At 43.0% G+C, this 22,495-nt stretch overlaps 1 protein-coding gene across 2 annotated transcripts in view; it reads left to right on the top strand.

Moving 5' to 3' along the window:
* gli1 (GLI family zinc finger 1) overlaps nt 1–20,779 on the top strand; it is a 56,552-nt gene extending 35,773 nt beyond the window's left edge. The window contains exons 2-13 of one of the 2 annotated variants that reach the window (XM_022205230.2): nt 8,646–8,755; nt 11,131–11,363; nt 12,088–12,189; nt 12,306–12,504; nt 12,748–12,916; nt 13,154–13,264; nt 13,593–13,733; nt 13,904–14,053; nt 14,674–14,838; nt 15,248–15,490; nt 15,621–15,930; nt 16,013–20,779. In XM_022205230.2, coding sequence (XP_022060922.2) covers nt 8,685–8,755; nt 11,131–11,363; nt 12,088–12,189; nt 12,306–12,504; nt 12,748–12,916; nt 13,154–13,264; nt 13,593–13,733; nt 13,904–14,053; nt 14,674–14,838; nt 15,248–15,490; nt 15,621–15,930; nt 16,013–18,555 — 4,437 coding nt within the window. In that variant the 5' untranslated portion in view covers nt 8,646–8,684 and the 3' untranslated portion in view covers nt 18,556–20,779. The remainder of the gene's footprint in view (nt 1–8,645; nt 8,756–11,130; nt 11,364–12,087; nt 12,190–12,305; nt 12,505–12,747; nt 12,917–13,153; nt 13,265–13,592; nt 13,734–13,903; nt 14,054–14,673; nt 14,839–15,247; nt 15,491–15,620; nt 15,931–16,012) is intronic. The other variant, XM_051948594.1, reaches the window with a different exon arrangement.
* The last annotated feature ends 1,716 nt before the right edge of the window (nt 20,780–22,495 follow it).

Raw genomic sequence — 22,495 nt, forward strand, 5'->3', positions numbered from 1 at the left:
GTGTTCATAAGTAGATATGACATTAATCTTCCCCGCAGCAGGTCAGTGAGTAGAGCTTATTGTACATTACAGTGATGTCTCCAGCCCTGTGGCCTTTCAGCGGTCACACCATCGGCCCCCATCACATTACAGCAGCTGTGAGGAATTCACAGAGTCTGGGTAAAAGGGGTAAAAAACACAGGGGAGGGTGGTGGGAGGGGGGAGAAAAGCAGGAAAGGAGGAGAGTCTGCGTTGGGTGGGGTGGTGGGGGTTACAAAAACAAAGGCAGAATTTAAAAACAAAGTTTACCACCGAAGGAAAACAACGGGGCTAGAAAAAGATGGTGTGAGAGGAGAGAAGAGAAAGAAGAGGAGGGGGGAAGAAAAAAAACGAAGAAGAAAATGAGGTAGAATCTGCACTGTGGTTGGCTGAGGGCCCCAGTCCCGCCTCCGCTCTCCCCCCTCTCCCCTCCCCTCGCTCCGTCGTCTCCAGCCCTAACACAACAGAATCCCCCACAAGCCCAGCCACATCAGGAACGGCTGGCTACATTATAGCTGCCATTATCGTCTCTCAAGTCATAACAGCCAGAGAACACCCACCTCGACTGCAGCTCCGCCAGCAGGGATGGGGAGGGGCGAGGGAGAGGTCGCAAGAGCAGGAATGAGCAGGGAGAGAGAGAGAGAGAGAGGGAATGAGGGTGGAGGCAGTGGGGGAGAAGACGGAGATAGTTGGAGATACAGAGCAATGGAAAAGGCAGAAGGAGAGGGGAGGACGGCAGGGACTGAATCAGAGGGTGGAGGGAGAAAGAGCAGCGCAAATACTTTCAGATGGCTGTTTATACTCCGTGCATCATGTTCCAGAGATGTTAAGGTTTAATTTAGGTTGTTTTGTGCGTGCAAATGCTGTCCAAGTCATAGATCATCCTGCAAAACACAAGCGCACATACTGTATACTCACATTCCCTTCTGAGAGTAGAGCAGAAAGGAGGCTAAGAGGAAGAGGGGCTGTCATTAGATGTTGCTTTTTATATTGGCTGAGGAGGGACGTGGGGAGGAGGAGGGGGGGTGTTGGTTAGCCCCAGTTTAGTGTTACACCCAAGAGGAGACGAGTGCAGAAGTAGAGCGGAGCAAAGGCCGGATCAGACCTTTTGTCTGACATGAGCAGTGACCTGTGGAAATGTCTGTCCTCTCCGGAGACTTCCTCAGAGGGAGGAGGATCAGCACTTTATGGGAATGTCACAAGCGGCCAAACTGGGCAAGACTAAACAATGTTGTTCTTTGTGTACCACAAACACAAACTATCACCTGAGAGCTGAGTCTAATGGGACAAATATGCACCGCAAGCCATTAGCGTAAAAAAGTCATTGAAGTACGGTCAAATCCCTGCAACGAGTGCACTCTATTGTAGTATATTGCCTCACCTTCTTACAGTTAGACTGTTTAGCTTAAAGAGGAAACAGCACTTTTTTCCTCAATGTACTGAAAAGTGATTAATGTTGTTGCACAGTTCAACATTTGGACATTATTTTGTCCCATATTTGTCAATCTGAGTTAAGTTACAGATGTGTCATATATTGCTTAAACACCTGAATCCCAAAACCCACCACTGGATTTGAAAATCATGTTATCTTTTTTTAAATAATCACAAAAGATAGACAATTTATTTATCAAAGCCAGAAACTTTAACTTTCTGGTTCCCACTGCTGCTGTCACACAATCTAAGCCCAGAATTGTGATAATCAAAATAAATTCATGCTATATTTCTCATTCACAAACTCTGTGTCTGTTTGATTACATCAAGTTTGTCATTTTGGCTGCACTGGGTTGAACTGCAGGCGGTGTATACACAGAGTAGATAGAAAACAAGTATGAAAACAAATTAAATTGTAAGTAGTAAAATGTCTATAGTATGTAGAGCCACCGTTTTTCCTGTATTGGTAACATTTGTGTTGATTCAAGCGTCTTTACAGTTATTTTATGTCATTATAATGGTCTGGTACTGCACTAAAGCCATTTATTGACTCCTCTCTACCTCTAGCCACGTTGTGCTTTTTCCACTGAGGTGCAGGACTTAACGTTTCAGTGAAAAATGAGTCCACAAGACTGGTTTCACTACGGCCAGAAATGACATGTGCAGGACAATAGTACTGCCAAAATATAGTACAACAGCAAAGAAGAGTAATAAGATCAGCAAAATGTCCATTATAGGCCATTATCGATGCAAAGTTTGCCAAATAAACTCACTTTAGTAATGATAAGCTCCTGTTCATACCACAACAAACAAGCAAAACCTCTTAGTGTACAAAGTTCTGTGCATGAATTCAAATAATCATTGATAAACACAGTGTGGTGTTTTGTCTTCTAAACTCACATGATGTGGCTTTAAATCTGCTTTTTTCTGAAAATTTCTTATTGCACTCACAGAAGACCTGCGGCCAGATCTGCTGTTGTATTTAAAAACATCAGCTTTTGCTGCCTGGTCGCTGTTTAATGTGCAAGTGGTCGTGTTTCTGACAGTCAATGAGTAACGGCCCACTGAGGACACAAAACCGTATTTTATTTATTGGTGGTCAGCTGTGTTGGTTTGAGTAAGTAGGTAAGCCGGAATGGAAATTTATTACGTTACACCGCTGTCAGGACTTCTCGGGGTTGTTTAAAAATATCCAGTAATTGAGGTAAGCTCGGCTAATATCAGCATCCAGCTGCAAGCAGGTACTTCCAAAAGCCATTCATGAATTTGTCTCACACTGGAAAAAAGTAGCGTAACAACCCCAAATTATGGTTTTAAAAAATGCTTCCGCTTTTTTACAACCAGGATCCATCTGTACACCAGGGAAACACACTTAAAACTAGATTGTTCATTTAACTGATTTCACATCCTAGGGTTCTCTCAACTTTATGATCTTTAACTTTTCTTTTATAGTACGATTCATTACATACAATTGTTTGCCCTAAATGCTGTGTTTATGTCCTGGTTTACTTGGATTCCTGCGTATGGTTGGTGATATCGAAGTCACTGTGTGAGGTTACAGATGTTTGGGGTTGTGTGAGGTTTTGATGTTGCGGGGTTAGTGAACCTGGAGTGTTTGAATGTGGAGGTTTTCTGGGTGTAGAAAGTGGCTGGACATCCTGTCCTCATCCTCAGCTCCTTGGTTCTTGCCCAGCTTGCTGTGCCGCAGCAGAGCAGACTTGTTTAGTTAGCCGCTTGATTTATGGCCTTGGGGTTTTTAATATGCTGCTGCCCCATCCCTCTCAAACCCAGCACCACAAAATTACACTGAGGAGCAAACTCCCTCAGAGTTTCTCACAAAATACTGACCTAAAATAGCACAATGCCACGACACCTGTGTCAGCACCACATGGGCAGGAAGTCATCCTTCTATCTGTGCTTCAGAACATATGGCCGTATACACTACCCTAAAAGCTTGGGGTCACTTAGAAATGTCCTTATTTTTGAAAGAAAACCATTTTTTCCCCAATGAAGGCAACATTAAATTAATCAGAAATACAGTCTACAACTGGAGTGGGCAAACTTTCTGGCTCAGGGGCCACATTGACTTTTGAAATTTGACAGACGGGCCAGACCAGCATCAGATGGTTGGAGATTGTGCAAACTAATATGAATTACATGTTAAAGACATTACTGACAAAGTAAATAATACTCACATTCAGTTTCAGTGGGAACAGTGTTGTTGGTCACCCTTTTTTTTTATTTGCCAGTGCATCAAAGTCTGGTGTCAGTTTGGTTGTGGCAATTCTCAGGATGGATCTGAGGTGTTCATCAGTTAACTGGGATCTGTGGTGTGCTTTGGTGATGTTCATCACGCTAAACATCTGCTCACACACGTAGGTAGATCCGAACAACACCAGCATCCTCTGTGCCATCTTCTGAATGTTTGGAAACTTGGCTTTACTTAGTGAAGAGTAAAAGTCATTCAGTTTAAGGGAGCTGAACTTCTCCTTTAAGACCGAGTCACTTTGAAGATCGATCAGTTCCAACTGCAACTCCTGAGGCGCTGTTCTGGCTCTTGTGACAAGGGACGTGATACCAGCTGAAGTGTCTTGTCATTTTTTTCAAATTCTCTACCGTGCATTCTTTCAAAAACTCCCCTTCCTAGAAAGGCTTGCCAGCCTTTGCTATTTTGAATGCGAGCAAATAACTTGCCTTCGTGCTTGACTCTTGAATCGTAGTTTGCCGAAAAAACGTATTTTGCTGAGTGTGTAAACTGGCTGCCAGCCTCTGAGCTGTAGCTGTCCGTTCCTGCGCTGATGGTTTAATAGTGTAGTTAGCATGCTTCTTGGAGTGTCGGCTGATATTGTATTCTCTAAAAACCGCAACGGTTTCATTGCAAATAAGACAATATTTAGCAGTCCACTCCTTCTGAAACACTCGACTTTTCTTTGGTCCACTCATTGTTATGGCAGGGCTCAATGCAGTTGCAAAGTAGAAGAAGAGAAAATAAACCTACAAAGGTCACTTGTGTCTGGAGTGCGCCATCTAGTGGGATCAACAGAAACGTCGGGTACTGCAGGGGAAGGCCAAATGAATGTGGTCTTTACTGTAATTTCGTCAATTCTAATATTGACAAAATTATTTCGTGGGCCGGATTGAAAATGCCTGGTCTAGACATTGTTAATGTGGTAAATGACTATTCTAGCTGGAAACAGCTGATTTTTAATGGAATATCTCCATAGGGGTGTAGAGGAACATTTCCAGCAACCATCACTCCTGTGTTCTAATGCTACATTGTGTTAGCTAATGGTGTTGAAAGGCTCATTGATAATTAGAAAACCTTTGTGCAATTCCTCCCCATTCTGCAGAAGGGATACATAATCAATAAAACTTTCCATGTGCAATATAATCGGACTCTTTCCGAGCAGACTTCCAATATGTATTGTCATTGTTCAAGTGTAATACATCTGTTTCCTCTTTCTTCACTTAATTTTCTGTTATTCTTTCTTGTTATTAGTATTAGTATACAGTTTACATCTTGTACTTGGGTTGTCATATTTTGTTTTTCTTATTTTCATTCTTGCTTTTTCAAGACACTTTACACACTTCAGACACTTTACATTAGACACTTCACACAAACACTTGCATCTTGTATTTGAATTTTGCACTTTGTTTTTTGTACTTTTTGTTATTTCTATTTTACTACTCACCTCTGTGTAGTTATGTATATTCCACTAACCTTTGTTTATTGTTTATTGTGCTCTGGAAAAATAATTTCCTCCGAGATGAATAAAACAGATCTTAGTCTATCTTATCTGAATTATGTTAGCACATGAATGAAAGTGTGAGTTTTCATGGAAAACATGAAATTGTCTGGGTGAACCCAGACTTTTGAATGGTAGTGTATTCACACAAACATGCACACACATGCTAGATAGATTCGTATATGCAGGCTATTCTGTCATGATGACTGTAAAGCTTCAATAGACTTTACTACCTTGAAGGAAAGCAATAAATCCTACATTCTTCTGTAATATAATGTTCAGTTTTTTCTGAAACATGTTTATTCAACTCTATGATAATTTTTTATTCTATAGTTTGTGTTGTTGTTGAACTGCATTGTGTTCAACTAACAGGTGTTTCCAATATTTTGACCACCAATTTCTGTATGGAAACATCTATCAAGGGAGTTTTGCTCAGACTCAGTAAACATTTAAGCTGCTGACTTTTTCAGAATAAGAGAGTAAGCTATGTAGTGTGCAAAATAATTACCCAAGACATGGTTTAGTGTGTGTACAAGGAGCTACAGCAGCACCACTCACTCACTCACTCACTCGCTGCCTTCCTCGCTTCCTGGGGAAACACTTGCAAACATTTTTTTTTTCAAAAAACATTCCAGCTTGCTTATGTGCAGGTGGGCTCATACATTATTCACTCTCCCTCTGAGATCCACCACCACCATTTATCATGTCGAACACACTCTCCAGCCCGCACATATTTAAACATGCACACACACACACACACACTCTGATGCAAATGCACTTGTCTCCAAAACTCTCTTCTCATACACACTTGCTACTGGGCTGACGCTGTATAAACTGCTTCAGTACACTCACTGTCACACTCACTCTTTCGCTCACAGCCTTGGTGGCCGTTGGATTATTATGCTACCCCCTGGCGAGACTGACAGGTGTGGCAGTTTGTGTGCGAGTGTATATGTATATGTGTGTGTGTATGTGTGTGTATGTGTGTGTCAGGCTGTCTGGGGGACCCCCTTCTTGGTATTTATTGGTCCTGGACAGCTGAGGTGCTCGGCAAGATCTCTATTTAGCACTTCCGGCTAATTATCATGCACACATCTGAAGCCTGTGCTGAATATATGCAATTAGCCCCCGGACCGCCCACATAATTTAGCTACTCGCTAACTTTGCGTACCAAATCCCCCCTGGTGACTTGTGGGCTTAAATAGGTCCCTGCTGCCCTTTTAACACTTGTGCTACTGCATAACAGGCCTGGCAACCTGTTGCACTGAAACCGTAGCGCTTTCATGTGCAGCGGACAGGAGCTCTCCTGCTCTGGGTTTGAGAAATTGTCACATAAACAGAAGCAATGTGATATTTTGATTTTACATACAAGGCAAAGATGCAGCATACAGAAGTCAGATTTGTAATGACTGGTATTAAACTTCAGCTTTATTGTCATTCAGCTGTATATGTAGCACACAGTTAAACAAAATGACGTTTCTGTCATCTATTTCACAGTGCAGAAATAAAAGTGTTGACACGATGAAAAATTCTGAATAAATATAAGGCAAATGAAAAAAGACTAAACTAAAAAACACAAGCATACATCAGACACAATCATACTCGCTACTGGGGTGATAATGGGTGAAGTTAATGCGACTAGTAATCTGTTATTGTGCACAGAATAATGTACAGGAGTCCTGAATGATCAATTATTGTGCTAATTATACATAGTATAGCGTAGGGGACAGTTATACATGGTATTGAATATTATTCTGCATAGAGCGGCTTAAGTGGTAGCTATAAATGGTATAAAATATAAACATCAAAATGTCAATTTAGCATGTTTAAATAATTGTATCCAAGGGGGCATGAATGGATGAAGAGAAATCGAGGTAAAAAGACACAACTACACAAAGATATTTGTAATAAATGGTTCAAAATATATATAGCAGTTTTTGTAGTCAACAGGGCATCCTCTCATATAAGATATAAGTAGTATATGACTGATTAAGCGGTTTTAACTAAAGATAAATTCTGATACCAACACTTTTTTGGTCTTTTTTTTTACTGTCATAACTCAGGCATTGGTCCTAATTTATTTCATTTTTTTGGTCCTCATTACCTCTCCAAACTTGTAAGAACCCACATTTCCAACTATTAGTACCTGCGCTGATGTGGTTGGATGTAATGAGCAGGTGCTTGCTCCTGGGATCTCTCAGCTAGAATTACCTTATGCATACACTGCTGCTGAAAGATACCTTCTCAGTATGGGTTTCACACAAAAGCCTGCCTTGTTCCCCTCTCATTTTTCTCTGTTTGTGTTGCTAGCATCCCTCAAACTTTTGTCCTTTTAGCTTTAAGGCAAAAGCCAGATTTTCCTCCTCTGTGTGCCTCTTCCTCGCTGATCACCTCTCTGCAAGGAAGGTCCAACACGTTTTTCCTGCATCCGTCAGCCGAGTTTGAGATGCGCGAGTGTGTTTAGAGAAGAGAGATTACAGCCAAGCCCACTGTTTGTGTCACCAGCTTTTTGTCTAATCTGTACGAGTGTGTTTTGGGCACCACCACACGACCTGCCACTGAAATATCTGTAACCTATGCGGTCGCCTCGGTCGCATGTTTAAAATCTGAGATCCAAGCTAACAGCACTGCAAAAATAAATTCTGAAAAAAACCACATTACTGCAAAGAGTCTAAACTCCAGACCTCAGAGTCTGTGTGAGCCATTAAATTTACATTAGATGACTAATTGTTCAATTTTCAGTTATCATTCTGCCCTTTTTTTATTCATCCAAGTAAATCCAAGTGCTTTCATTTCTGTCTTTGTGTGGCTGCTGAAGGATTCACCCCTTCAATTTGCTCAGGGATCATATTTTTTCAGCCCAGATTTACAGGACAAACACATTTTTACTTCAGAGCAATAAATGCTCATGATTGCCTTCTCCAGTTGTTTATCTGTGCTTACAGTGAGAAATCAATGATTCTAAGACTCAACTCGAGACTTTACTGAGCTTTAAATCACATTTTTGGTCAATATGTTTCTATTTCATCTTATTACTTTTAATGTCAAAATGCTGCTTTCTCATTCGAGTGTTTCTCTCTTTTCATATTATTTCCACTTAAACCAATCCACTACGAGTGCTTTCCCCTCAGATTCTAAAGAACATTTTACTTCCAACCCTCTACTTGCTGCTATTCCTTAAGTAATGGATTCAGCACTTTGAACTAACACCATTTAAAATAAGTATGACTCAAGCTTTTCAGAGAGCTTATTTGGCCTTAAACTGTTTTGCTTGGTTTTGTTTGGTCTGTTATTAACATCCTACGTGTTCTCTTCTCCCCCTCCAACCACAATTGTTCTTGTGTATTTGGCTTTTTACTCTTCTGGTGGAGTTTAGTTTAGTTTGGTCGGGTTGGGATTGTTTGGTTTGCCTCTCAGCACCCTCACCGTGTCCTTGTCTCCCGGTGTCAGGTCCAGGGTGCCAGGGGAGCAGTAGGTCTCGGAGCTCCAATGCCAGTGGACATGCAGCCACACCAAGGGCTGTACTACTACGAGACCTCACCCAGCCAGCCCTCCAGAGGGTAAGACAGTGGTTAACCTCTCCTCATTCATTACTCTGCAGCTCCGTTGGAATCACCACAACTATGTAACATGAGGAGAAACTTAAAAGAATAGTTCAACATTGTCAATCAATAAAATTCAATAAAACACAGACTTACTGGCGACTACAGTGTAAGCGTACATATATACAAGTTGTATCTTGCTTGCTTAATCCAACATTGACATTTGAAGTTTCAGGGAGTGTTACTTGTAGCGTCATTTTCACGTATAATTTGACATTTCTGTTCCGCATCAGCCCACTTTCATGCTGATAGCAGCATACCTGCAAAAAAAAAAAGTCATCAAATATATCAATCTTGCTCATTTATCAGTCAAACCCCATAGAAACGTGTCCATGTTTGAGCTATTCTTATGACTGACTACACTTCTTAGCACTCCTGTACAACTTTTTCAAGCCACAGCCAGACAGGCATAAAGTTATTACACGTGGCAGCCTCATTGTCATGGCAACACTTAGAGTGCAATGGCTAAAATCCCCTTAAAACCACAGATTTTTATACATTTACGTTTCTTTTTATGTTTGGGAGATGTGTAAATAAATAAGGTTTTTGGGTGTTGGTTGACACATTTTGGAGCTGTGGACTAGATTTTCTTTCCAGTCCTTTTTTTTTTTTTGCAAAGAATGACACTTTTTTAAAAAAAATTCTCCCTTCAGAAAGAAATCAAATGGGTAATTTTTTTCCTTTTAAATGTTATGCAGTCTCCACCATGATCGGTTTATCTTGCCGACATGTTGTTCTTTTTTTGAACAAGCAGACCTCACAGCGGTCATGATGCTCATATCCAAGCTCCAAAAACTTGTTCTTAATTTAATCACGCTGATATTCTGAGGATGCACAAGCCGAGGTCCTCCCTACAATTGTTGTGGTCACAGTGCTCGCTCAGCCCCTCACTCCTCCTCTATCCTCCTGCTCACCCTCCTCCCCCTCCTTCCCTCCCTCTCTCCCCCATGCCACCCAGGTTGAGGGTGGACTCGGCCTCTCTCTGACAGCTGCTAATTACAGGCTGACCAGGCCCTGCTGCGCTCTGCATGACTGCCTCGCGCCCCACTCAGGTTACCCAGAGTGAGGGAGAAGCAGAGAGAGTTGGAGAGAAAGGTGGCTGGGCGGGACAGAGAGAAACAGACAAGGAGGAGGGAGAGAGGAAGAGGAGATAGAAAGAGATAGAAAGGATAGAGGGGGGGTGAGAGAGAGAGGGAGAGAGAGGGAGAAACAGTGCAACAGAAGGGGTGAATGGGAAAAAAGTAAGAATAGGAGGGAGGTAAACCAGGGGGGAACCAGCACAGTGGATTAGAGAGGACAGATTAAGCTCCTGTGTGGAATACACGTCGTGGTGAAAGAATTAAAGAACTGAAAGGGCGACTTAGGCGAAGGTGGATAGATGAAGTCTGTCCCTTTTGGAAGAGGAGCGAAGGGGACAGAGGGAAAAGGAAAAGAACAGGAGACAGATTTTGAACTAACCAGGGTGACTGACGAAATGTCAGAGAATCCATTGAAATTCGTGACAAGACTGGAAAGTTCCAATGAGGCTTCACTTTTGTAGTTTGGTCTAGGGGAAAACCCAGATGAGTAAGTTTCCACAGTTTAGACCAAGATGAGAGCTACGCACCATCTAGTGGTGGGAAAGAGGCATCGCCGCAAATCAGCGATTAACTTCAGGATTTCTGAGCTTCAACATGTCACCTCACAAGTGCAAAAAACAAACCAAAAAAGCAGTTTCTATGAATACATTAGCTTATAGAGTGTGATTTACCAGCAAATTTTCGTTGACCATGAGTTTCTCTTATCTTTCATGGTCCAAAAATGACACAAGAAACAGAATATACTCTAATATATAACATACGTGTATTAATATTTGTAAAATATTACTCACTTGCGACCTCTTACTGTGAGGCTCTCTGACTCTCAGGGACTTTCAGCATTACTAATTGCTAGCAATTTTAAATAAAAGGGCACAATTTAAAGTCTAAATCATTTAATTATTAGGTTTAGAGGAACAGAAATCCTAAAAGTTAATGTTTATTGGTACTACAAGACACTGACAGCTAGAAATTCCAATTAGCTTCTTAAACTCTTCCAAAACAGATAATTAATCATCATTTGTGGGTTTACAGCAGTCCGTGCATGTTATGTTGGCATTGTGTGCGTGTGAAAGAGTGACATATTTCTTCATTGTAAGATGTATTTTAACAGACGTTACTGTGTGTGCCCAAGATACAGTTGATCTTATGTTCTGTATCTACTTTTACCATTCTGCCTTTAGCAGTGCATGTTTACATGTTAATTTGAGATTCTTTCTCATCATTTATAGCTGCGTGTTTCTTTGATATTTGTAGCCTAGTCCCATCAGACCAGTCTCCCTACAGTGATGTGTCTTCGCTACGTGCCCCGCTCCTCGACGGACCCCCTCAAGACTGCCACGCCATGTATAACCCAATGACTCCCAGCATGACTCATGGATCAGGACCAGGGCAGGGGATTGGCCACTGCATGGATCAATATATGAGGCCCCCTCAAGTACCCCCACCACACAGTATGATGGGCCACAGGGGCATGCCGCCCACGGAGGGTGAGTCAGAGTATCTTTTACATCTCCTTAATCTCACAGCTGCTATTGATTTGGACTTAAGGATACCTGAGCGAATGAAACTGAAGCTCGGCAGATTCCGAGAAAAGGGAATGATCAGAAGTGAAGAGCTGACTGGTTGTTTTATGGAGATATAAATGCGCCTGTTAGTCTGCAGTGTGGAACTGCAGTAAAACAGCAGGTTGGACTAAATTACTCAGTTAACTTTAGCTAAAGTGAAGATAAAATGGATTGATATAATAAAAGAGAAGCTCTGATTACTGGTTAATGTGGTAATGTGGTTTTTGGATAATAATGTATGTAGGTAGTAATACCAGATGCTTATTACATGCACAATTATGTCTGGAGTGAATTCAAAACGGTCAAATAAAAGACGAGTGTAAATGATGATGTTGGTGTGTTTTAACGTCACGTTTGTACTATTTTGTCTCATTTTCTCTAAAAATCAAAGAGGAAAGAGTCCAGATGAGACAACTTCATAGGGGAATGAATTTTCCTTTTTCATAGCAGAAAATAAAATGCACAGACATACTTTCAACTGTCCCTAAAACTTCAGCTTCCTTCCCATTGTTATAGAAGCACAGGACTGCAGGCCAACATGCTGAGATTTTAACCATGTGCATTTTGGCTCCTTTCTGACTTTCTGAGCTGTGCCCCTCCTTAATAAATAAAATAAGGTGGATCCTCCTTCTGTAATGTCCTACAGGTGGCAACAGCACCCTCTACTGCAACCAGAACAACATGATGTCCTCTCATCACAACTTCTGCCAGGTTCAGCCTGGCTCTGATCAGATTGGCTCTGGTGATGGTAAGGAAACACTCACATTCACTGTTGAATTTAAAATTTCAACGAATGTAGTCACGAGAATATTTTGCATGATAAAATCCAACCCTCCTCCTCTCATTTTCTTCTGTCCCCTTTAGGCTCGAGATTCTCCACTCCTCGTTCCATGCTGAAGCTGAGTAAAAAGAGAGCTCTGTCCATCTCACCTCTGTCTGATGCTAGTGTGGACCTACAGACGGTCATACGGACCTCACCCAACTCCCTGGTGGCCTTTGTCAACTCACGCTGCAACCCCAACGGTGCCAGCTCATATGGTCATCTCTCAGTGAGCGCCATGAGGTCAGATATCGGTGTTTTCTGTTTGTTAAGCTCACAAAAGCATTTGAAAGCCACTACAAATATCTATCTAGCTTAAATATAATCCAATTTGAAGGTACGAGTGCAAAGTAATCATCATGTTCCCTGTGTTCAAAGTAATATCAGATTGTAAGGTTTGGTTTTGTGATGGCATCCCTACAGGTATTGGCAAAGCAAAAAAATTGACCGCTTTTCCACCTTTTTGTTTCTACTCTTACTCCACAGTCCTTCGTTGGGGTATTCCAGTAATATAAATTGCCAATCCAGACAGCAAGGCTCCATGTATGGAGGAGGCGGGGGGACACCTTTAGGTGGACACACGCCAGGTCCCTGCCAAGCTTCCCGATTACCTCCCCACAATCCTCGGCTCCACGCTCCGCCTAAGCATGGACATGTAAGACGGCTCTTTCACTCACTTCGCCAAGCACTCAGAGTAATTCAGTAGCGCCTTCGGGTTCAGACAGCTGGGAGGGAGTAGGTGTAAGGTAAAAGAGATGGTAAAAGATGGTAAAAGAAACCTCTGGGGATAAATGGAAGACAGAAATCATGTACATTTTGAAAATACAGCAAATTTATGAATAAGTTAACAGCTTGACAACGATAACGGTGACATTTTGTGTGGGTTATTTAGCAGCTGAAGACAGAGCCGGGGCTGGGAGGTGTGATGGATGGCATGAATGTGAAGAGCCTGGAGGAGAGGTCAGAGGGAGATGTAGCCAGTCCATCTTCTACCGGCACTCAGGTACAGTAATGACGTTTTCACAATTATTCACATTTTAGTTCTGGCCTGAGAGTCGTCATGTGCACATGCAGGGATGTAAAGGAATGTGTGCGTGTGTTGTGTCAAAGAGAAATGGATTCAAGAACAGTGAGTTAAGCTGAAACAGAAGGTTGTGGAGATGCACATTTTGCAGCTTTTCCAAGCAGTTTGTATTGTTGTGATTGCTGAGTAACTTCAATCATATTAGCAGTGGATGATATGATTTTTGATTTGTAATAGAAGGTAAATGCACAGAATAAACTCGAGCTAAGTTGACTTTGGTTTGCACACATATGCCGTTTGTTATCAGGATCCTCTCCTGGGCCTCCTGGATGGTAGAGATGACTTGGACAAGGAGGACGGGAAGCCTGAACCCGAGGCCATCTATGAGACCAACTGTCACTGGGAGAGCTGCAACAAGGAGTTTGACACACAGGACCAGCTAGTTCACGTAAGACATACAACACAGAATCTGTTAGACAGTGTAAAATGCAGAGACAAACTGAGGAGGATGAAGTGAGCTTTGGATCTGCATATCTCACTTTATCCTCCATCTGAAAACATCCAAGTATCTACAGTCTGCTTTTACTGAGTGTCCTTCTTTATCTGTTTGCTGTGCAGCACATCAACAACGAGCACATCCATGGAGAGAAGAAGGAGTTTGTGTGTCACTGGCAGGAGTGCTCTCGAGAACAGAGGCCTTTCAAAGCCCAGTACATGCTGGTGGTTCACATGCGCAGACACACAGGAGAGAAGCCACACAAGTGCACTGTGAGTGGATCTGAAGTGTCTGACTTGTGTATTTGTGCCGCTTCTCTGTTTGATCTTATTTAGATAGTCACACTTGTAAGCAAAAAATCATCAGAGGCATAACAATTAGCAGAAACACAAAAATGCTTCCACAGTCAGCTGGTTAATATACAAGTGTCCCTATATGAAGGTTAGCTGGACAAAAGAAAAATGATTGATGCCTTTTTTGCACCACTCTGATGCACATTTACAAGAAATAGCCCCACTGGAGCTCCGCTATCAGGTGGCAGATCAGGGTGAACTCAGTGAGGAGTCTGTCCAACAATGTAGATAACATCATACCCTGCTCATTAGTCTCATTAGGCAGTGTTGAAGAACATCTTTTTTTACCTCAGAGGAGCACAATAATGCCTCTATTTTAGCTTCAGTATGGCTCATTAACAAAGAGCTTTCATGGGAAGCAGAGAACAATCCTTTAAAAAATTGTTTTGAGTACACTTAATGTACTGTAGCTCAATTATAGTATTTGTGTGGGACTGTATGCCTGTTAAAATACTGGTTATTTCTGTTGCTCTATTTATTGCAACTTGCACATTGTTGTATTACTATTATAAAGCTGTTATGTATCGTTTCTGTTTTAGTTTGAAGGCTGTAATAAGGCCTACTCTCGCCTGGAGAATTTAAAGACCCACCTGCGCTCGCACACCGGGGAGAAACCATACGTGTGTGAACATGAGGGCTGCAACAAAGCCTTCTCCAACGCTTCAGATCGTGCTAAGCACCAAAACCGAACTCATTCCAATGAGGTACTGTAGTACATCTGCTGAAAGTAATGAATGAGACAGCTAAACTCATATGCTGTCTTGGGTTTGTATTAACAGCAATATTGTCGTAAACTGTTTTTTCTAAGAAAAACACATTTAGTGTTTAATAAAATTATTTCATGAGTTAATATACATAGGAGTATTGTAGAGATTCACATTTCTGCAAATATTATCAGGTTTCCTTGTCCAAGATGCCAGGTAGAGCAAAACAACAAGAACATATATTAACACATATCAACAGTAGTCTGAATTATAATGATTAAAAATGATAAAATGTTATATGTGAGGGACACTCAGTAGCAGTAACAGTACAGTAAAGTATATTTTGATACACAAGATTCTAAACACAACCAAGACTTTGTGTACTGACGGATGCTTTTCTTCTTCACAGAAACCTTATGTTTGTAAGATCCCTGGTTGCACTAAGCGATACACCGATCCAAGCTCTCTACGTAAACACGTGAAGACGGTACATGGCCCTGAAGCCCACATCACCAAGAAGCACCGTGGAGACACTGGCCCTCGACCCCCCGGATCAGCTCTGACTCCTGGAGGCCCAAACTCTGAGCTGCTGCTGGAGAAGGAGGAGACCCGCAGAGAGGACTGCAAACTGCTGGCGCCTGAGACTGCTCTGGTGAGTTTACTGAAGTTAGTAGGGTTGCTGAAGCAGAACTCCGACACAGTGTTTGATTCTTGTGTGAATAAACACTGATTTAAAAGAATGTGGGTCATAGACACTCAACTCTCTCTTTTCTTCCTTCTAGAAATCTCAGCCAAGCCCCGGTGGTCAATCGTCCTGCAGTAGCGAGCGTTCTCCACTGGGGAGCGCCAACAACAACGACAGCGGTGTGGAAATGAACCTAAATGCAGCAGGCAGTCTGGAGGATCTCACAGCGTTGGAAGATGGAGTTGCAGGTGGGGGAGGAGGAGGTGGAGGAGGAGAGCCAGGAACAATGGGGATGTCAGCACAGGCTCTGAAGAGGCTGGAAAACCTGAAGATTGACAAGCTGAAGCAAATCCGCAGGCCAACTCCCCCTGGCCGCTGCGCCAGTAACAAGCTTCCCGCCCTTCCTGGTACGTATCGTGATAAAAAATAACCTGAGATTCAAAGCTATTGCACAAAAACAGAACTTCTGAAGAATTCTGTTTTTTTCAGGTTCAGGAGAGAATATGGGAATGTGTGCACCTTCACCGCTCCTCTCAAATCGACGTGTTATGGAGCTGTCAAACCATGAGCTGGGAGGAGGAACCATTGCCTGCTCCACTCATGACAGAAGAGGAAGTGGTACCAGCAGCCTGAGCTCTGCCTATACTGTGAGCCGGCGCTCCTCTATGGTGTCTCCTTACCTGTCCAGCCGGCGCTCCAGCGAAGTCTCACAGATGGGAGGAACAGCAGGGGGAGGATGTCACCTCCTGGGTCCAGAGCAGGCTGGAGGAGACCCTCTCTCTCCTGAGACCAATCGCAGAGGAGCTCCATGTCCTGGAGGTGGAGGAGGGTTACCAGGTCTGCCTAATTTAACACCTGCTCAGCAGTACAGCCTGAAGGCCAAATATGCTGCGGCCACTGGCGGACCACCACCTACTCCTTTACCTAATATGGAGCAGTCAGGAACTCCAGGCAGAAGGGGTCTCCTGAGTGAGTACCAGGGGCAACCTCTGCCTCCTTTTCTTCAGCAAGGTGGTCCTCGTCGGCACAGCGCTAACACCGAGTATGGTACTGGTGTCATCTACCCTCACCAGGCTCCAGGTAACAACAACAGGCGAGCTAGTGACCCGGTTCGATCAGTAGCAGATCCTCAAGCCCTTCCCAAGCGCTTCAATAGCCTTAATAATGTAGCCATGATGGGCCGAAGGAATGCACTGCCGCACCGTGGCTCCGACACCAGTCTGGCCCGCCACATGTACTCTCCTCGGCCACCTAGCATTACAGAGAATGTAATGATGGAGGCTATGGGTATGGAGCCCCATCTTGCTCCTCTTGATGCCAGGGATCGTTCCATGATGATGACCCCTGGAGAGAGAAATTTCATGGGATACCAGCAACAGAATCAGACCCTCGGTGGAGTCGGAGGTGGAGGTCCTATTTCAAACCAACTGTCCCCGAGTCATGACTCTCTTAACTGCCCAGACCAGGGTTACATGCAGCGGCACTACCAGGGCCAAGGAGCAGACGTCACTTCAAGGTCTGACGGGAATCAAATGGGTCAAGCAAGACCTATTCAGCCAGAGGGCATGTCAAACTCACTGCTCCAACAGGCTGAGTACAGTATGAGCACCTGCCAGCTCAGTCCCTCAGGCCCCCATTACCCTAACATAGGCCAGGGTGGTGATGCTGGAGGCCCATGGAATAATTCCCACAGCCAAGTCCAAACTTCCAGCCATGCCCTCCAGAACCAGCGAGCAATGCAGTATTCAGGCTCTGGCCTGCCACCTCAGCAGGGACAGGCCCACTTCAACAATCAGACAGGCCTCTACAACAATTCTGATGGAACCCACAAACTTATCATCAAGCCTGAGCAGCAGTTCCACCCTGGGATGGGAACTGGAGATGCCTGTCAAAGTGCTAAGCTCCATCAGCAGCGGATGCTCCTGCAGCAGACACAGGGTTACCCACAACAGAGTGGCCAGGTAATGATGAGGAACTCTAACAATCCCAGCTGTGACTTTCAAGGGCCGAACCAGAACTCTTTCCCCAGTGGAGGGGGTTTGAGCTTGGGTTGTGCTGGCTCAGCGCTTTCTGATGGTCAGAGGTCAGAAACCCCGATGATGCAGGTGAAGCAGATGATGGTGAGGAACTATGTACAGTCCCAGCAAGCACTCATGTGGGAGCAGCAACAAGAACAGCAGCAACAGCAGCAGAGTGGGATAAAACCGCCTCCTCTTTCTGACAATGCAATGATGCAGCACAGTCCACAGCACCAAAACCAGAACCTTTACCCCAACCAGAGCTATCCTTCCTTCCCCAACCAGAACCTGGTCATGAGCCCTCCTGCCCACAGCCGAGGACCTGGCTCAGTGACACCTAAAGACCAGCAGCTAGCAGGTGTCCAAGGTTCATGCTATAATCAGGAGATGGTGGTCCCAAGGCCTCCTCAAGGACGGAAACCTCTCAGCCGCCAGAACAGCCTGTCGCAGGTTGGAGGTTATCTTGGTAGCTCGCCTCAACTCAGCCCCGTTCACTCCACTTCCAGCCCCAGACGAGGGGTTCGTCTTCCTCCAGTCCAGCATCCACAAAATGAAATGTTCTCTCCTTCCAACAACAACAACATGTACTACTCTGGCCAGATAACCATGGATATGGAGAAACACATTGACCCCCAGAACGGGCCCTGTCTTAACCAGCAGCACAATATGGGGTCCAATCTGGACCCAGCAGGTGGCACAAAATCTGCCCCCATGGCTCCTTATCCTGAGTCTGGCCCCATTTCAAATGCCTTAGAAAACCTGGACCTGGACAATGCTCGCATCGACTTCACTTCCATTATCGATGATGCTGAGTCTTCTTCATTCAGCCCAGTCAACAATCCCCTTCAGGGTCAGCCGGGGTCTTCCTCCCAGGCCTCGTCCCGCCTCACCACACCCCAGACTTCTGTCAGCCTTGCTGCAGGCTCTGGCCTGTCTAACATGGCTGTGGGTGACATGACATCCATGCTTACCTCACTGGCTGGGGAGAATAAATATCTGAATACACTGTCTTAGAAGAAGACTCTTGGGCAGCTAAGCATACATTTGGGCTAACAATCAAACAGTGGCCTTGGCCTGGTTTCCGTGTAACCAGCCTGAGGTTTAAAAAGCTCAGATCCACTTGTAGTGTTAAAACCGACACATTTTCAATAGAACACTTGATGTAATGGCTCAGTAGTATGTTCTGTTGTTTGCATAAGCCCTATATGCCTTCATATGTAAACCCAGCACATTAAACCTTGCCTGTGCCAGGTCCTAGGAGTAAGGGGTCTGTGGCTACTGGTTACCCATATAAAAGGAATAATGACATATCATATCGTGTTCTGGCTGCAAGTTGAGACTGAGCTACTAATGTCGTCCCATCACAGATTCAAAAATTCTTCAAATCCCCACCCAAAAACCTTAAAACCAAAGGTGCCTGATCAGCCTGCCTCACTGTATTGTTCCCCTGCTGCCTTGGTACTTTGTATTTTTCTGTGCCTTACTGTAAGATACAGAGCTCTTTTGCCTGACATGAAATGATGATACTGAAATTTCTCTGAACAGGCATTTCGGTCTCACAGGGCTTTGGCAAGAGTGGAGCAGAGAAGGATACATGTAAATAAGTTTTATATATACAGTATGTTGTGAATATGACATTGGATAATCATCCCTCATCTTTTGATAAACTGCTTGGATTCTGAAGGCAAGTGTTCTTGGGGTGGGATGTTGGTTAAACAGTTGTTTGAAGAGAGGAGAAAGACACACTTTTAGCAATTGAGAAATAATTTCTCGGTGCTACTAAAAATCATCTGTATTTGTAGGGATTTCCTCCTTGTCAGGAACAACAGAATCTGTACTAGTGGCATATCAGTATTTCCACATATGCGCAGATGCAGACACCGGCACACACATAGCACCCCCGCACATGTGCCCACACACAGACACTCAGGACTTGTTTGAATCGTTGGTGTTCACATTACATGTATGTTGTAATTACCTTTTCCAGACAGAGAGTTTGCACTCCACATGTTTACTGTACGTGTTCGTAAAGCAGCTGTGTACTTATTCTTTCAGTTTTTTCTATAACCGCAAAGCAGAAAGTGCCCTACCTTTTCTAAGGTACATATCAGGAGCAAAGCTCAAATATAATATTAAAACAGTCCCCTCTACATGGCGGTATGGTTAATATAGTTAAACATAATGCCTTTGCTCAACATTAACCTAAGCTGCGACTCACACACGACTCAGCTGAGGATGATGGCTGTTGAGGTTATTGAATGAAAGTCAGCTTAGCCGGTTTGTGTCTGTTAACAGGTCTATAATAGTTGCCTATATTTGAGAGACTGAGGTACATTCATAGTGCAGTGCTGCCGCACTTTGGCTCTAATCCCAAAGAGGAGTTATATGGAAAATTCTGCATTAGTAACTCAGGATAGGGCATCAAGAAGCATGGATCGGCGACCGATGTAGTAAAATATACAACGTTTGGGTACACTGAGGTACTTTTGTGCAACTATTGAGCTGTATCACACAGAAGTAAGCTTCAGCTCTTTGTAGAAGAACTAATTTTGTACTGTGGCTTTGCACTGACTGCGGCACTGTGTGGAACGGTCTCTGTCTCTTATGACTATCCATATAAACCTCATTTTGATGACAACAAAAAATTATGACAGTATTCTTAGACGGTCATTCAAGGACACGTTTGAGCACATTTGTGCTCAGTAAGGCCACGTTAGAGTATTACTAAAGCAGTTTGTGTGACTTTTCAGAATAAAATAGTAGCTTCACTTCAGAGTTTGCTAAGCATTACCAGGAATAAACATTTCTTCATTTCAGATTTTAAAAAAAGTGTACAACCTACCAAAGACATCAAAAAATGACAAAAAGATGCACAGATAGTCTATTTTTAACACAACACTAACACTAGCAATAAGGGCATGAACTTTGACTGATAGTGCTGTTCTTTAGAATGTATGAGATTTTTTTTGTATAAAGTTATCTTTTTATATTAATGAACTTTATGGATGTTGCCTTCTATGTGTGTGTGTGTATTTTTATAACTGTCATCCTTCATTCTGACTTTTTTGCTGGCAAAAGAATATCACCTTTAGCAACAGAAAGCTATAATAGTAGCAATAACTATAATAGATAAAAGCCAAGTGTTATATTTTGTGTACAATTTTCTACATTTTTATACATATGTGCTATATTTTACCATTTTATGAATAAACTTGTTCAGTTTTGGATGGATGCAGAATGTTTGTCAAAGTTTTCTTTCTCTTTTTTTATACTTTTGTTGTTGAAAAGTGATACTGGCGAGGTTGGTTTTAGGCTCATGTGATATTTTAATTTTAGGATGAAGTGTCGGTGATCCGTGACTTAAGTTTTCAGGTAAACAGGAGGATGTAATTACTGCTCTCTCGATGACATCTGTTCCTGTGCCTGTTGGATTAATGCAGTGACTCCTTTTCTCCAACAGAGTGCAGTACAGCCTGACAAGGAGCACAGACGCAGCGCTTCAATTTCATTCACTACAAATGAAGCAGCCATAGCGTTACATGAAGGCGGCATACTTTCTCTCATAGTCTGTAACTCCTCAAACAGTTAAACTACAGTATAGTCTGCACTTCCAAATTATATCCAAATGGCCAAGCAGAAGACATTCATCCTAAATCTTCCTTCCTTTTGTGTTTGTCCCACAGGCAAATTGGAAAACCCCTAGTTATGAATATGATTTAGACCTCATGGCACCCCGTTATGGCTGCAGTGATCTGCTAAGATTAAGTGAATGAGCTTTAAACGTGGCTGTTCTTGGTGACATCAGTGCCTGGACGGGCTCTCTGTGGTCAGTGGGGACTGGCACTGTGGGCTGCTGAATGCTGTAAGAAAGAAAAACTACACAAATCTTGCTTGTAAAATATTATCAACAGCAATCTGTGCTTTAAAGACATCATATAAAAATAGTGATGGCAAAACTAGGCACAGAAACAGGAGCATGCAAACATTTATAAGCATGATGCGGTACGAAAGTGGTTCCCCATTTCTTTCGGCTTGTGACCCTTTAAAATGAAGTCATGCTAATTTGTGCATCAACATCAGAGGTGACAGTGGTGTGAACACAACTCATGAGCAGTTCAAGCAAAAAAAATGTTCTTTTCGCCGCTAGATAAGGGGAAAATCTGAAAAGGTAAACAAAAGCGTGTTTCTTCCATCTCATCTCTTTAAATCAGTCTCTAAATCACCCTTTATGTTTCTTTTAGGTGTTTCTCCATCAGGTTCAGATCCACTGCTGCAAACCTGGTAGTTTACTTACAAGTAATTATTAAACCGTACATGAAACTTGGGTTACTGAAAATATTTTTTCACGTCTTGCTTTTCAGTTGTCCATCGAAAACAGTGTGTAAACATAGCTAGTTCCCATCAAAACTCAAGTTATCACGTTTCTAAATAAGTGCGCAGGCTGAATAATCCACAGTAACCATAGCAACAGTATCTGCTCCAGCTTTGTGCAACCACAAGTCTGACTTTTAACTCACTTAACTTTGTTTAAAATTTAGTGGATATCTGAATATGTCTGTGTAAGTGACAAGACACTCAAATATTATGATACTTATATTAGAATGTCCTGGTGTAAATAAAGTAGCTATCACTGCTGTTGAAAAGCTAGCTTTTTAAAATGCTGCCTCCACCTTTACTTTCTACAGTGTTGGCTCATTTTGGTTCAGGGGCCCCAGTGTGCTTAGACTATATTGGCATTGTGGTGTTGTGGCATGGCGCAGTAGACTCACGGCAGCCACTACAGCCTGGCAGTGATGCTAAAGGTGACTCATTTGCTCCGAGGCAAAGGGGAAGTTTTCCTGACGGACTACTGATCTGCAATCTGGCATATCCAGATTTGTGATTTGAAACAATCGCTCGGTTTCCACAAAGGAGTCACGTCGGTTGTTTGCAGAAGGGGGGAAGCTGACAGAAG

This window comes from Acanthochromis polyacanthus, chromosome 5 (genome assembly GCF_021347895.1).
Source record: "Acanthochromis polyacanthus isolate Apoly-LR-REF ecotype Palm Island chromosome 5, KAUST_Apoly_ChrSc, whole genome shotgun sequence".
Taxonomy (NCBI): Eukaryota; Metazoa; Chordata; class Actinopteri; family Pomacentridae; genus Acanthochromis; species Acanthochromis polyacanthus.